The sequence below is a fragment of the Lygodium microphyllum genome, chromosome 4, assembly GCF_053477565.2.
Source record: "Lygodium microphyllum isolate KBCC chromosome 4, Lygodium_microphyllum_v1.1.10, whole genome shotgun sequence".
In the NCBI taxonomy this organism is placed as follows: domain Eukaryota; kingdom Viridiplantae; phylum Streptophyta; class Polypodiopsida; order Schizaeales; family Lygodiaceae; genus Lygodium; species Lygodium microphyllum.
Genome location: NC_141138.1, coordinates 174,743,996 through 174,757,273, shown reverse-complemented (window position 1 = coordinate 174,757,273; position 13,278 = coordinate 174,743,996). Strand labels below are relative to the sequence as shown.

At 39.1% G+C, this 13,278-nt stretch overlaps 1 protein-coding gene across 2 annotated transcripts in view; it reads right to left on the bottom strand.

Moving 5' to 3' along the window:
• Positions 1–12,331: 12,331 nt before the first annotated feature.
• The window catches only part of LOC148037927 (MACPF domain-containing protein At4g24290-like), a 52,774-nt gene continuing 51,827 nt past the window's right edge, over positions 12,332–13,278 (bottom strand). For both annotated transcript variants that reach the window (XM_087676932.1, XM_087676931.1), the window contains exon 8: positions 12,332–13,187. In XM_087676932.1, the coding sequence (XP_087533058.1) occupies positions 12,489–13,187 (699 nt within the window). In that variant the 3' untranslated portion in view covers positions 12,332–12,488. The remainder of the gene's footprint in view (positions 13,188–13,278) is intronic.

The window sequence follows — 13,278 nt, the reverse complement described above, 5'->3', positions numbered from 1 at the left end:
ATTTCTATCGCGAGATACTTAAAAAATGGATTCACCATGTCTATTTTAAGAAAATCAACTTTTTAAACTCTACTCTTAACCTATAGTCCATGTAACCACCTTGAGCCATAGATAAGACCCCATTAAGTGATGCATTAGTAGTATTGGTCTCTAAATGGTCTCATGGCCATGCTAGATCATCGTCAACACTTAAAGAAAAGTGATTCATTAGTTTATTGACATAAATTTACTAAATAGGGAATGCATAATAAGCAATCAATTTAGTGACATACACCCATTTGGTCTCACTCATACTCTCTCTCTCTCTCTCTCTCTCTCTCTCTCTCTCTCTCTCTCTCTCTCTCTCTCTCTCTCTCTCTCTCTCTCTCTCTCTCTCTCTCTCTCTCTCTCTCTCTCTCAAATGAGTGAGGTAGTGAAAGAGAGAATAGTAGCAAGGGAAGAGAAAAAAATGGGAGAGAATGTGTGAGAGAGAAAGATCGAGGCAGCAAAGAAGAGAGGGGTATTAGTGAGACTGAGATAGAGGGGATTATTAGAGAGAGTTACGTTAAGGGGAGAGAGAGAGAGAGACAGAGAGAGAGAGAGAGAGAGAGAGAGGATGTCGTCTCCATTCCTTCTCAATCATTCCTCTATCTCCTTATTCCATCTGTTGATTCCATCCAAGCCTATTGTCTAAACCGATAGACGATTACTGGAACATGGTATATGAGAGTGTGTATAGTTTACTCGAATATGAACTTGATAACAATTATTCCAAGAGAAAAATTCTTAGACATAGGCATAAGCTCAGCTACTATCATAAATGCAAATCTTGAGACATGATAGCTCTTTTCATACTCATAATCCTTGTCTAAGTAGATCCTACTCTCAACCTAAGGCCATACACCAATAACATCAACATCACAATACTCAACAACCTCTGAAGGTAGTGGGTAAGTAGAATCTCTCAAACAATCCCTTAAGGGGACCTCAACTCCGAAGTCTCTACGATCCACAAGGATAACTCCTTATTCATAGCTATATTTGCACCTCCATGAACACTAACTTGATGTGTTTGGGTCTTTAGTACAAGTATGTGTATAGCCCTCTTTACTTTCACTTCCTTCTTATCCTCATGCAACATTAACCTCCAATAGCAAAGAAGGTTGCGAAAGTCAAGTTAAGCTAGAAGCATGCAAGTCAAAGTGTTGGAATTATTTTAAAAAGGGGTATTTTTTAGGTTGCATTTTTAGGTATTTTCATCTACAATGTGCAATTAGAATGATCTTAAGTTAGTTCTTCTAGTTGCATTATTATTTTTGTGCATTATTTTGAGGGACAACTCTCATAAAAATTGTAACATCTCTTGGAGTTAGATAGGAAGACTTGCAATAGATGTGAGGTTGTGCGCATGAAATTTCTATGTGCTTTGGTTTAGAGGAATCCAATTAACCTAAGGTATATGCAAAAGTAAGAAGGACCAGTCAAAAGTCCAAAAAGTGGATAGGGTCATCAACCTTTGGTGGAAACCCCAACCCTAACCCTAATATATAAAAACCAAAAATGAATGGAAGAGCTCATTCGTGTGTACGCATCTTTGAGAGCAATTTCTCCTTGCTTCCATCTTATCTTCTTATGCACTTTGTTGAGAGTGAGAGAGTGAGAGTAAGAATGGAGTGAAGGACTTGGAGAATGAATCTCTTCTCTCCTTTTTAGAAATCGAAATGTGAGCTAATTTGAAAGAATAAAATTCTATCCAAATGTCCCATCATTCACCTTTAGTGCTAATTTTTTTGGTTTTGTTGCCAAGACATAGGATGGAATCAATACTTACTATTTTACAAAATAGAAAGCTTATGTGCTTGAGATCAAGATGGAATGGTGAGGGACCAATATTTGTTTTTTGCCCCTCATATGCTTCAAAACTTGTACTACTAGATTAGAAAATCGAGTCATCCATTTTACAAATGTTATTGTGTCTTACGAAGGGATTATTGAATATTTTAAGCCTTTGGAAGCCCCAAAATAGTATTCTTTTTTACTTTCCCATAGTCGAGTGTGCTCCCCTCTACTTGAGTGCACTCAACCCCACTTAAGTACCATCACTTGAGTACACTTCTATCCACTCAAGTGCACCATCCACTCAAGTCCACCACTTGAGTCCACTTGAGCCACCAATTGAGTCCACTCAAGTCAACCAATTGACTTCACTCATTCGATCCTATGCGGACATCAGTATAAGTGTCAATCTACAAAGCATGTGGACAAGGATAACTCACATCCATGTGGCCTTGCTATAAGAGATATAGCTATCCCTTATTTTGAATCTAGCCTATCAAGCACATGAGGCCATCAACTCTACTATCATCACTTTGATCATTCACTTAGTTAACATATATTGGCTATTCTATTGTTCTTATTACTTAGAACTTTCCATTATGAGTTGATATTCATCTTACTCTAGTTCCCACTATGTTAGCCTACTACCATTTAATGACATTTACCTATTTTAGCTCGTCGTTAGTGTATGCATTTACTCCTTGTTTTACCTTTCTTTGTAACACAAATGCATTTCTTAAACCTAGTATTAATGACCTTGACTATAGGGGTAAGATTAACATGAACATAATTGTATAATTAACTTTAATTTTTATCCTATTTTTAATTCATATTCCTTGTGAATTAATTTTATACTCTTGAATTGCATTCACTATTAATCCTAGATTTCTTTGCAGTAGTGATGTATTATTGCCTCTATTGAACCTAATATTTATGACCTTGACTAGTATGGTATAACATGAATGGAGACCTTAAATTAAAAGTATACATAGATTTGATATCCTCTGAACATTAGTAGTTTTAATAACCTTGCACCCTCATAGCTTTAGACCAATTCTTCGAAACACATATCTTTACCACTCACTTACATCCCTAAAGCTTTACACTATAATCTCCAAATCATAATGTTGTATAAATCTTTAGACCTTCCAATTCCTATTACATTAGAAAAGAATAACACTAAAAGAATAATATTGGAGTGCTTTTCTTTGGTATGCACCATCCCTTATACCACGCACCTCACACCATATATTTCCCTTACAACTTGTACCATAGCTTGATACCTTATGTTGACATCTAGGCTTACACCTTAACACCTTACAAAACTCTCTACCAACATTTCACCCAAATATGAACCTTACATACCTCTACACTATACCTTACACCTTTATAGACTTACAAGTATCTACACCATCCCTTACATGTGCATACACCACAATGTATACCTTTCACCCATCTACATCATACCTTACATCCTTATAGTGTTACATAACTTTGCACTATCTCTTACACATGCCTACACCACAATGTATACCTTACATACCCAATACTATCCTCTGTAGCCTATAGCTTTATACACTTAACATTCTACACCATCTGTTACACCCTATGTAACCTTACATTACACCATACCTTACACATGCATACACATAACCTTACACCTTACATATGCATCTACACTTATACCTTCATGCTTTACAAGTATCTTATAGCATCCCTCACATGCACATACACAAAGCAGTGTCTTTCAAAACATAATCCAAGTTATATATTAACTACTAAACAAGGTTAGCATCATAGAGAGCTTGCATTTGCTACTTTGAAAACATATCCTTTAGCTTGAAAAAGAAGTATTATGCACCAAAAACAATATCAACATTATTGAGAGCATGCATTTAATACTTTGAAAAATTTCATATGGGAGTATTGTGCACCCATGCTATAAAAGAAAATTAGAACTATCTGTAACATTACACTTCAAATCTCTGTCTACCACTCTTCCTCTTTAACTTTGGAAGGGGAATCTCCTTGGACCGAAATTAGGACCAAACTCTCTAGGCTTTAGACCAATGACTTGGGTTGTCATCTTAGATTCCAACATGTCAAATCTTCTCATCTTTCTTCCTTTTATCATGCATCTCCTTCAGAAAGAATATGTCCTCTGTGTGATTCATTCTCACGCAATAAGAATAGAAGGCTCTAGGAATGGTTGGCTTTTAGGTACCTTCAATGGCTAAATGTCTCACTTGATGGCACTTTCCACACAATGTTTGATTACATGACATCTCTTCCAGCTCCCATAGTGTTTGATAGGCTAGTAGTATTTACTTTTAGTGTATGTAATTGTTCTATAATAACATCCATTGGTTCCTTGATGTTTGGAATTGAATTGGACAAATAGTCCTTCATATTTTCTCCACTTGAAGCACTTATAGTGGGATCTTGGAGAGTCTATATAATCACTGCATAGACTAGTTGGGTTGATACACAAGGGTCTATGTTTTGCCTCTGACTTAGAGCTCCTGTTTGGACTATTGGCTATTGATTCTAGTTAGTAGGGTTCCACTATTGTTGCTAATTTTTCATATTTCGAAGTGTTTGGCCTCTGTTGTTGTGGTTGGACCATCATTGGGGGCACTACATGTGGCCATTGTGGAGTTGGTGTACTATATTGAGGCACTATAGGCATCTGAGGATAGGATTAAGGGATAGTCCCTGGGACTGCATTAGGAAAATACATCATTCTAGGCATTAAAGGAGGTAGGGGTGCTCTACCTGAGGTCATGGACAATATAGCTTTAACTTCATCATACAATCTTGCACCTTCCACTCCAACTTGAAGACTAGATGCTCTTCTTAATTCCATGAACTTCTTAACTTCAGGTTGTAGGTCTCTAAGGAAAACTCACGTCTCTAGGTGCCTTCATTTAAGTTATGATTGGTCCATCTTTAGTATGGATTCCATTCTAGAGACATGTGCTTCCACTCATTCTCGAGAGGACTGGCCCAAATTCATGAACTCCTCTTGCATCCTCTCTTTGAAACCTTCATTCCTGAATTTGATGAGAAATGCTACTTTCAATTCATTCCATCTTTGCTGAAAGTTTCTACTACTTGTCTCTCATACCATTGAAATATTGCACCGTTGAAAGTGATGGAGAATATCGGCAACCAATGTTCTAGGGTTCTAGCATTATTAGCCACATATGCTACCATGAACTCGGCTATATGAAGATCAGGGTCTTCATTGTATTCTCTGTTGAAAATTGGCAATGGGACTACATTCACTAGCATATCAGCAACATTTCTAGGATGGATTTGGCTGGGAAGGGAACCTTGATTCGCCATTGGGACTTCTATGAAGAGTGCCACAAGGGCGTCAAAGGAGGCTCCTCATGCTTGCTCATTCTCAGCTTTAAACTTTGTTTTCTATCTTCTCACGTACCTTTGGATTCATTCTAGTGCTTGCCTATTTATCACGTCATTCATCAGGAAGTTGGCTCCACCTAGTTTATTGGTGCTCCACAAAAGGGAAACAAAGGGGCTTTAGTCTCTAGAAGACTCTTTTGTCAACATTTCTTCCACTTCTTTATTTTCATAGTCTCTTAATTCTTCTTTCATGCCACTAATGATGATGAGGGGAAGGTATTTTGTTCTAAAGGCATAAAAAATCATTCTTTTGAGGCTTACCATAGTGCCATCTTTTCAGTAGTACCAACTTTGGAGGTTTTATGGCATAGATTGTGAAGATCACTTTGTCTACTAACTTCTAATGGGTTGTCGATTGGACAAAGAGAAGGTTATCGATGCATCACGCATCCCACATGCTCTACTATTGTGCATCCACAAACAAGTCCTAGCTCTTTTCCTTCTTATTCTTGTGGATCTCCACCACTGACAATGAATCCTAGAGATTTTTCACAATCTCCCACTTGATAAAAACTCTTCAAATGAAATGCAAGTTTTCCATTGATGTTCATTCTCTCTATTTTTTATTCTTCAACTTTCTCTCAAATAGGTTGACACAAAAATGCAAGTCTATGTTGCTTCTGTAAACAAGGGGAATAGTCTATCATACAAGGCCCACATCAAGATAGTATTGTGCTCCCACCATTGGGGAATGAATCTCTTTAAGAAAGTGGCCTTTTCTATGAATTCTTGTAATTCTTTTGTAGTACTTGGAATCTTACAATCTTACGTGCTCCTCTTTCTCTTCACCAATGCCATTTATTTCATTTCCAGCATCCTATAACTGCTTGTTGATCGTGCTTTTTCCCAATTGCGCACCGAAACATGGAGCTATCTAAAGAGCACCAAGAAATGAGAAAAATACTACAAGAAATTATATCTGGTATCATCAACAATCATGCTTTTCATTCTTCAAGAGGCCACAAAAAAGAAAACAACACCACGAATAACAAATCTTCATGCATCATCATAAATGAATCTCCCAAGGATTTATCTTCATCAAATCTTCAACATATCTTTATTATCATGCATCAATGACCAAGAAAACACAAAGATCTACTCAATTTTGAATGGAATTAATCATATATTCATTCATCATGATTCATTGTTCTTTGTCTCTCAATCTCTCACAATCTCTCTCACAAATACATAGTTTCGACCTCTCAAATGGCTATCTTTCTCTCTCAATCACTCTCTCAATTACTCAAGCAACTTGCAATACAATAGAATGAATCACTAAACTCTCTCTTGGTCTTGGAGTTTCCCTCCAAAGGCATGTTTGATTCAAAAAGGCACCAAAGCCACTATAACGACTCTTCATAACTTTTAACGTTGCCACTGTCACTTCAACTCTTTATTCCAGACTTCCTCAACTACTTCTTTACTTCCATTGAGCAATTTTGAGCTTGTATCCTGCTCTTTTCAAGGTTGGAAACCTTTCCTATGCTCAACATTCATCCAATATATCATATATAGAAACAAACAGAAACTTACAAAAACATACGAAAGCTCAATATAGTACACCAGAGGCTCAACAAAACACACTAAAACCATTTAGTTTCAATCACAATCATTGTCACTCATCAAAAATCATTCAAAACGTACCCAATCAATCCTCAATTTACTCATTCATTATCTCAAACTCTCAAACAAAAAGAAAACATACTCAAATAGAGGTAAATCAGTCTTATTAGAACCAATGAGACATACATCAAAACCTATCAAAACATCATAACTCGACAAAAAATGATCATAAGCTTCTTAAACATATTCAACCCACCCCAAAACTCTAGAGAACACTTGTAGAACCACTCAAACCCAACAATTCAAACATAAAATCAACCATCCATCACCTTTAAAAAAACAAAAACAACTAAAAATTAATCGCATTCAACCCTCAACATTGACTCCTTTCGTTACCAAAAATTTCACAAAGAACTTAAAATTGGTAATCTTAATTAGCCAGTCCTTCGATGCTTCAGATGGTGGACTTTGAACCCATGGGCCACAAGAAAGTTGAAATGTAAATTCTCTACAAGAGGGTTTCTCCAATCCTTGAGAATAGCTTGATTCATAATACTAACTCCCCCTCTATTATTGATGGTTTGTCTTCTCATGGAGTCACCTAGGGCTTCCACAAGGAGGACATGATGATACTTGAATCCTTCCCAAAATGTGTTATCTCCTAGTGCTCCTAGTATTAGAGTTGGAAAGAGGCTAGGGATTCTTCCTTCAGACACTTGAGGAATTGCTTAAGTTGTTTTCACTTTCATTCCTTTGAATGAAGCTCTAAATATTCTCTAGAGGATTAGATTCTCCTTCAACAAGACTCTTAGCCTTTTAATTGAGGCCAAGGTTGCAATGAGTCTCGTGGCTATGCCATTGTGAGGTTGTGCCTTGGTATTCCTTTTGATAAGGTGGGTTTGAGGTAGGTCTCCCAAAGGTGTGAGGGACAATGGGGACTAAAAGAGGTGACAAAATGCATGATGTGAGAATGATGAATGCTTGATAGTGTTTAGGTGAAAGAACCGCATGTGTTCCTTCTTGCCTAAGCACAAACCAAAAGCTTATGCTCTATTTGAGTTTGATCTAAGGTTGTTAGCCTCGCATAGTCACTCAAATTACTCGATAAACTTATAAGCATTATCTCGTGTTGTATATTTGTCTTAACTGTTTGATGATATTCACTCAAATTACTCTATAAATTTATTGGGGTTATCTCATGTTCTATATTTTTCCAATTGTTTGATGATAAGAGGAATGTTAGATTGCAACTTGGTTCCAAGTGTGACACATAGTCCCATGAGTAGTGTATCGGCCATTTGTAATCCTACCTATATCACACCTAAGTTATCAAGCAATTGCCTATAGACTAGGTCTGACAAGGAATCATTAGAGGTTCTTGCCAACCCCATGTTTAGGATGAGCCTATTGATGTGATCAATATTTGTTTGCATCTCCACCTTCTCCTTGCATGACTATTGTTAGGTCCATTATGCTTGCCGAGAGTGCTTTTACTTTAGTCTTTCAGGTACTAGAGTCTTTGTCCTAAGGCCTCGTGTTATTCCACTTAGGTCGAATCCACTACAATATCAAAGCTATATAGGGATTTGTATGATCTAAGGGGCATTTTCCATGTGTGGTTTCTCCTTTCATGGTGGAAGCTTTACGTCTACTAGTCTCTTTGTTTATAAGTTTCATGATATTGTTGATTAGCAAGAGGAATGGGAGTATTTTCAATCGCCAGATTCCCTTGGGTGATTTAGGGCTAGGAGTTCTACTTCCCATGAAATTTGGAAAGTTGAATCCACGGTTATCGTAAATGGTCAATAGTATCTCTAGCTTGGCTCTTGATTAGCCTAATTGGTCAATATTGCTCTTTTTTGCGAGATTTCGTCTTTTGGTAGTTCTAAGGCCTTCATTTGTTTTTACAAGTATTTTTTAAGCTTCTTGAGATCTTCGACTGTTATTTTTGTGAGTGTAGTGTGAGACTTGTGTTTCTCTAAGTAATTGGTGTTTAAGATTGATCTGTTAGGGTTTTTATTCTTAGTATGGCTTTTAAGTTCAAGTCACAATTAGCCCTAGCAAGTATGTTTCTTGCAGTTAATATGCTCCCTGACCCTAATCAAATTTAGCTACTGTGTAGACTACCATGCACAATTAATCCTTTCCTTTTCTTATGCTTAATACACATTTGGTGAATGAGATTGTGTGTGTTATCGTACTCGAGCAACGTTTAATCTTTCCAAGTGCTAGACCAATGTGAACTTTGTAGTAAATTAACTCCTTTTATCCGTTCACGTGATGTTTTTGAGGATATTTTAGGGCTAATGGTCTCTAAGAAACTCAATAGCTAACTGTAGCAACTCAAATCGACAATTGTGTAATACATCGCAAATCGTGTGCTCGCAATCATGTGTTGCTTATAATCACTCATATGAGACTTTATGCTCAGGATAGTCATTCATAAATATAAACTCATATCATGTCAGTTCAAAATAAGAGAATTTTTAAATATTATTTTTATATATGGAAAGGTACCATGTAAAGGAATCATTTACAAATCGAATAGAAAAAAATGTATTTTATTTTGAATAATTTCATGAGTAATGGTATTTTTAACCCAAATCGACAATTGTGGACTACATCACAAATCTTGTGCTCGCAATCATGTGTTGCTTATAATCACTCATATGAGACTTCATGCTCAGGATGGTCATTCACAAATATAAACGCATATCACGTGAGTTCAAAATAAGAGAACTTTTAAACATATTTTTTATATGCGAAAAGGTACCATGTAAAAGAATCATTTATAAACTGAATAGAAAAAAATGATTTTTTTTTTTGAAAATTTTCATAGATAATGGTATTTTAAAAAAGGCTATGAATGCATGTGATAGACAAGGTTTGTATATAGTGGCCCCCTAAGACTTTCATGTGTCACCACTCAGCATTTGTGATTGTTGCCGGTATTGCCAATATTTGAAACCTTAAAACATTTAGTTAAACAATTATAATACAAAAGAGGAAGGCAAGGAGTTTCACTGTGGCAAGATGATGGTCACCACCGGTTGATGAATGAAGGAAGTTTTGACTCCTGCTTCTCCTTCTCTTTCTTGTAACGAATGGCCCCACTCCTCATGTTTCTTGTACTTATGGCTTTCCAATGCGGCGATGGAGAGGATGATGGTGCCAAAGGAGGTGGTGGCTGCGGTGGAGAAGGTAGGCTGTGGGGAGTAGGGTCGTGTGGTTAAGATAGAAGTTGTGTGGTTACAACGGTGAGGTCGTGTGGTGGAGGAGGTAAGCTGTGTAGACAGGGAGAAGAAGATGGTGTGGAGGATTACAGTTGTGTATAGGGGAAGGCGGACTCGTGTAGAGGAGGAGAAAATACTATGGAGGAGAGAAGCTAGTTATGTGGTGGGCATGGAAGTGGGGGTTGGATGGTAAAGTATAGAGGGGAGGTCGTGTGGAGAAGAAGGTTATGGAGGTGGAGGGGGCTGGAAATGCATGAAGGCGATGCAGAGGAGGAAGGCGGAGACGGTTGGAGATCGGATGTAGAGTTTCAATGGAAATCTGTGTGTGTGTGTGTGTCGCCTTACGCTGTAGGGATGGTAGACAGAGCAAACGCACACACACGTTGTGCCAATATCGTAGAATTCTGTTATCATCACACCAAAATCGCTGGCGTCAACAGAGGCCACATTGAAATAGCCAGATGAGAGAGAGAGAGAGAGAGAGAGAGAGGCAGCATTAGAGTCAGGCTACCAGCTTGTACGGCCCAAGCCGACTCCCTCCATAGCCAACAGGGCTTGCTCGACCTCGCCTGCCAGAGAGAGCCACCGATTCGATCATCAAGGCAAAATCCCCCGAAAGAGATTAATAAGGCATTCAACCTGACAAGTGACTTCCCTCCCGATGAGATTCGGGGCGCTGCCAACGACCGACATGATAATGATTACAGCGACCATGCTGGTTAGCGCTTGAAATCGATCCTTGGATACGATTACCCGGCAGGATCACGCTCATGGACCCATTGCAGTGCTGGAAAAGGACTGAATTCGAAGGAAAGGAAATCATAGAGGCCTCAGGAGAATTCTGTTTACATGATGGAGAGAAAAACACAGAGACGGAGAAAGAGAGAGAAAGAGAGAGAGAGAGAGAAGTATATCTCGATACTAAGCGAACGCCTTTAAGAAAGAGCACTGAGGAAAGAGACTTTCTAGTACGCCTCTTTAATTTCCTTTTTAGCATCCGCTCTTGCGAGCCATGTTAACCAAGTGGGCACTTGGCCTCCGCAATAGAAGTGTACTTCCCACCATTGTGTGCTAGAAACCTGCCCTAGAAATTACTGAGAAACGTGAGAATCTGGACCTCCTCAACATATTGGCCATTTGGGTTTTCTTTTATTTTAGACGAGGAAACCATAGATATACGCATCTATGACTACTGGACCTTCCATTCTACAGTGAGTCAATAACATTGCAAACATGGGTGTAAGTAAATAGCATCGTGCACACCACTAAAACCTCCTCTTTAAAAAACGCCAAGAATATAAAGGATCAGCAAGCACAATCCAAATCATGGTGAGAATAAAAACAAACAAGACAACTCAGGTGTGACCTAAGGTAGGAGGTAACCACACATGTATTTACCACCTGTTCTACAATGCTAAATCCGTGCACCAGGACTTTTGTCAAAGGTCACAAGACCTAAGGACCCTTTTCTTCTCGGTGCGCTGTGACCTTGAGCTACTGAATAATAGACTATTAAAGTAACTCTTTGTCCCAAAGGTGATGGCCTAGCAATTGACACTTCGCCTCCATAGTCTTGAGGTTTGGTTCAAGCCTTACTAGGTACAACTCTTTGTTGGGCATTTATGTTCACATGGTGTGTTTGTGTAGGTTCTGGCTCTTGCCAACTCCAACCCTCAATTGGTCCTCGGTAAGGTCACTGAGGATCCCAGTGCAATCAAGCACCCCATTCATACAACTTGTGAGCAAACTATCCTATGTGCGCATAGGAAAACATGCCAGCATGGCTCTTGCCCACTCACGTATCTGATATTTGGAGGGGACAAGCTCCCCCTTGTGTCTTATCCTAGACACACACACACACATGCACACTTAGAACTGTGCAATATAGCGAGAGCACAATGATCAATAGAGAAAAGTGCGGCAAATAATGTTATAAATATTCGTCAGCCCTTTTCTTCCATGGAGCAATGTGGCCTTGGACAGGTGAACAACAGATGATTGAGACAGACCCAAAACAGTGAATACAGGCAATTCACCTCCCCCTTTCACCCTTTTCTCCCCTCGACCACATATACCAACAAAACCACCATATTGGATGTAGATGTGTGTTTGCCTTAAACTAGTACGTATGGTTTATACAAGGTTGTGCGCGACACACATCATAAATGTAAAAGCACAGAAGTTACACGGGACAAGCTTGTAGCAGTTAATTCAGGCAGTATTTAGGTGTTGAGTGTGGCAACTCCAATAACTGATTCCTTTTCTTGGACTGTGTACGATGCCCATATTAGTTTTGGGAGCAAAAAAATGTAAACTCTTTGCAGGTGTTCACATGTGGAATTTTCCTCTAGATAAGTACAGCAGAACATTTGATGGCTATAGGTACACAATAAGTATACAAGCAACAAGGGAATTAGTTGCACAACAAATGCCCAATGAGCAAGGTCCTCACTCTACACTATACAACAAGAGAGAGTACTTGGCACGTATCGAAATTTTCCCCCTCTCCAGAAGTAGCTTGGCTCCAGTTACCAACCAGTGCCCAGGCAAATCATGTGGCCCTCTTGTCATCTCTGTAGCATCCACAAACTTCAAGAGTTTGGGCATCTGGCCAGGAACAGGTGGACCTTCCGGATAGATAGCAGAGTTGATAACAACTGGCTTGGGTGGAGCTGGTGACTGAGCTGTGACAGACGAAAAGGTCGTGCTGATCAGAGTACTGAATAGGCCTGATTTCTGCTGAGATGCAGACATGTGGTCCCACTCAGACCTCCGAATCCTGGCCTTGGCAATTCGTGAGTAGAGAAGGTGCAGGAAGAGCACTTTCTTGGTACCATGCTGCTGCACCTGCAGACGTGCTCCAACAACCACCAACGCTCCCCCTGGTCCTCCTAACCAAGTCTCACTGTTCTCGACTGGTGCTGTGCACACATGTGAGAAGTTCCTCCACTGAACCGGCTCAAAATACTTACTGAAATCATCCTCTGGTCCAACCCATTCCTCCTCTCCACCTCCATCTTCCACCCATAGTGTCTTGAGGATCTGAGGCACTGCTGTCAAGTATTGCAAGTGGATTGCCAATCTATTGCTCTTCTTACCCTCCAAGTACAACCTCAGGCCCGTAACAGGTCGCTTTCCTACAAGTACCTGCAAACAGAACTAGTGAGGCGTGATCTAGCCTTAAATCCTGCACTGATCGCTCTAATTAGCATGCATGTTGTGTATAAGTTATCATTTA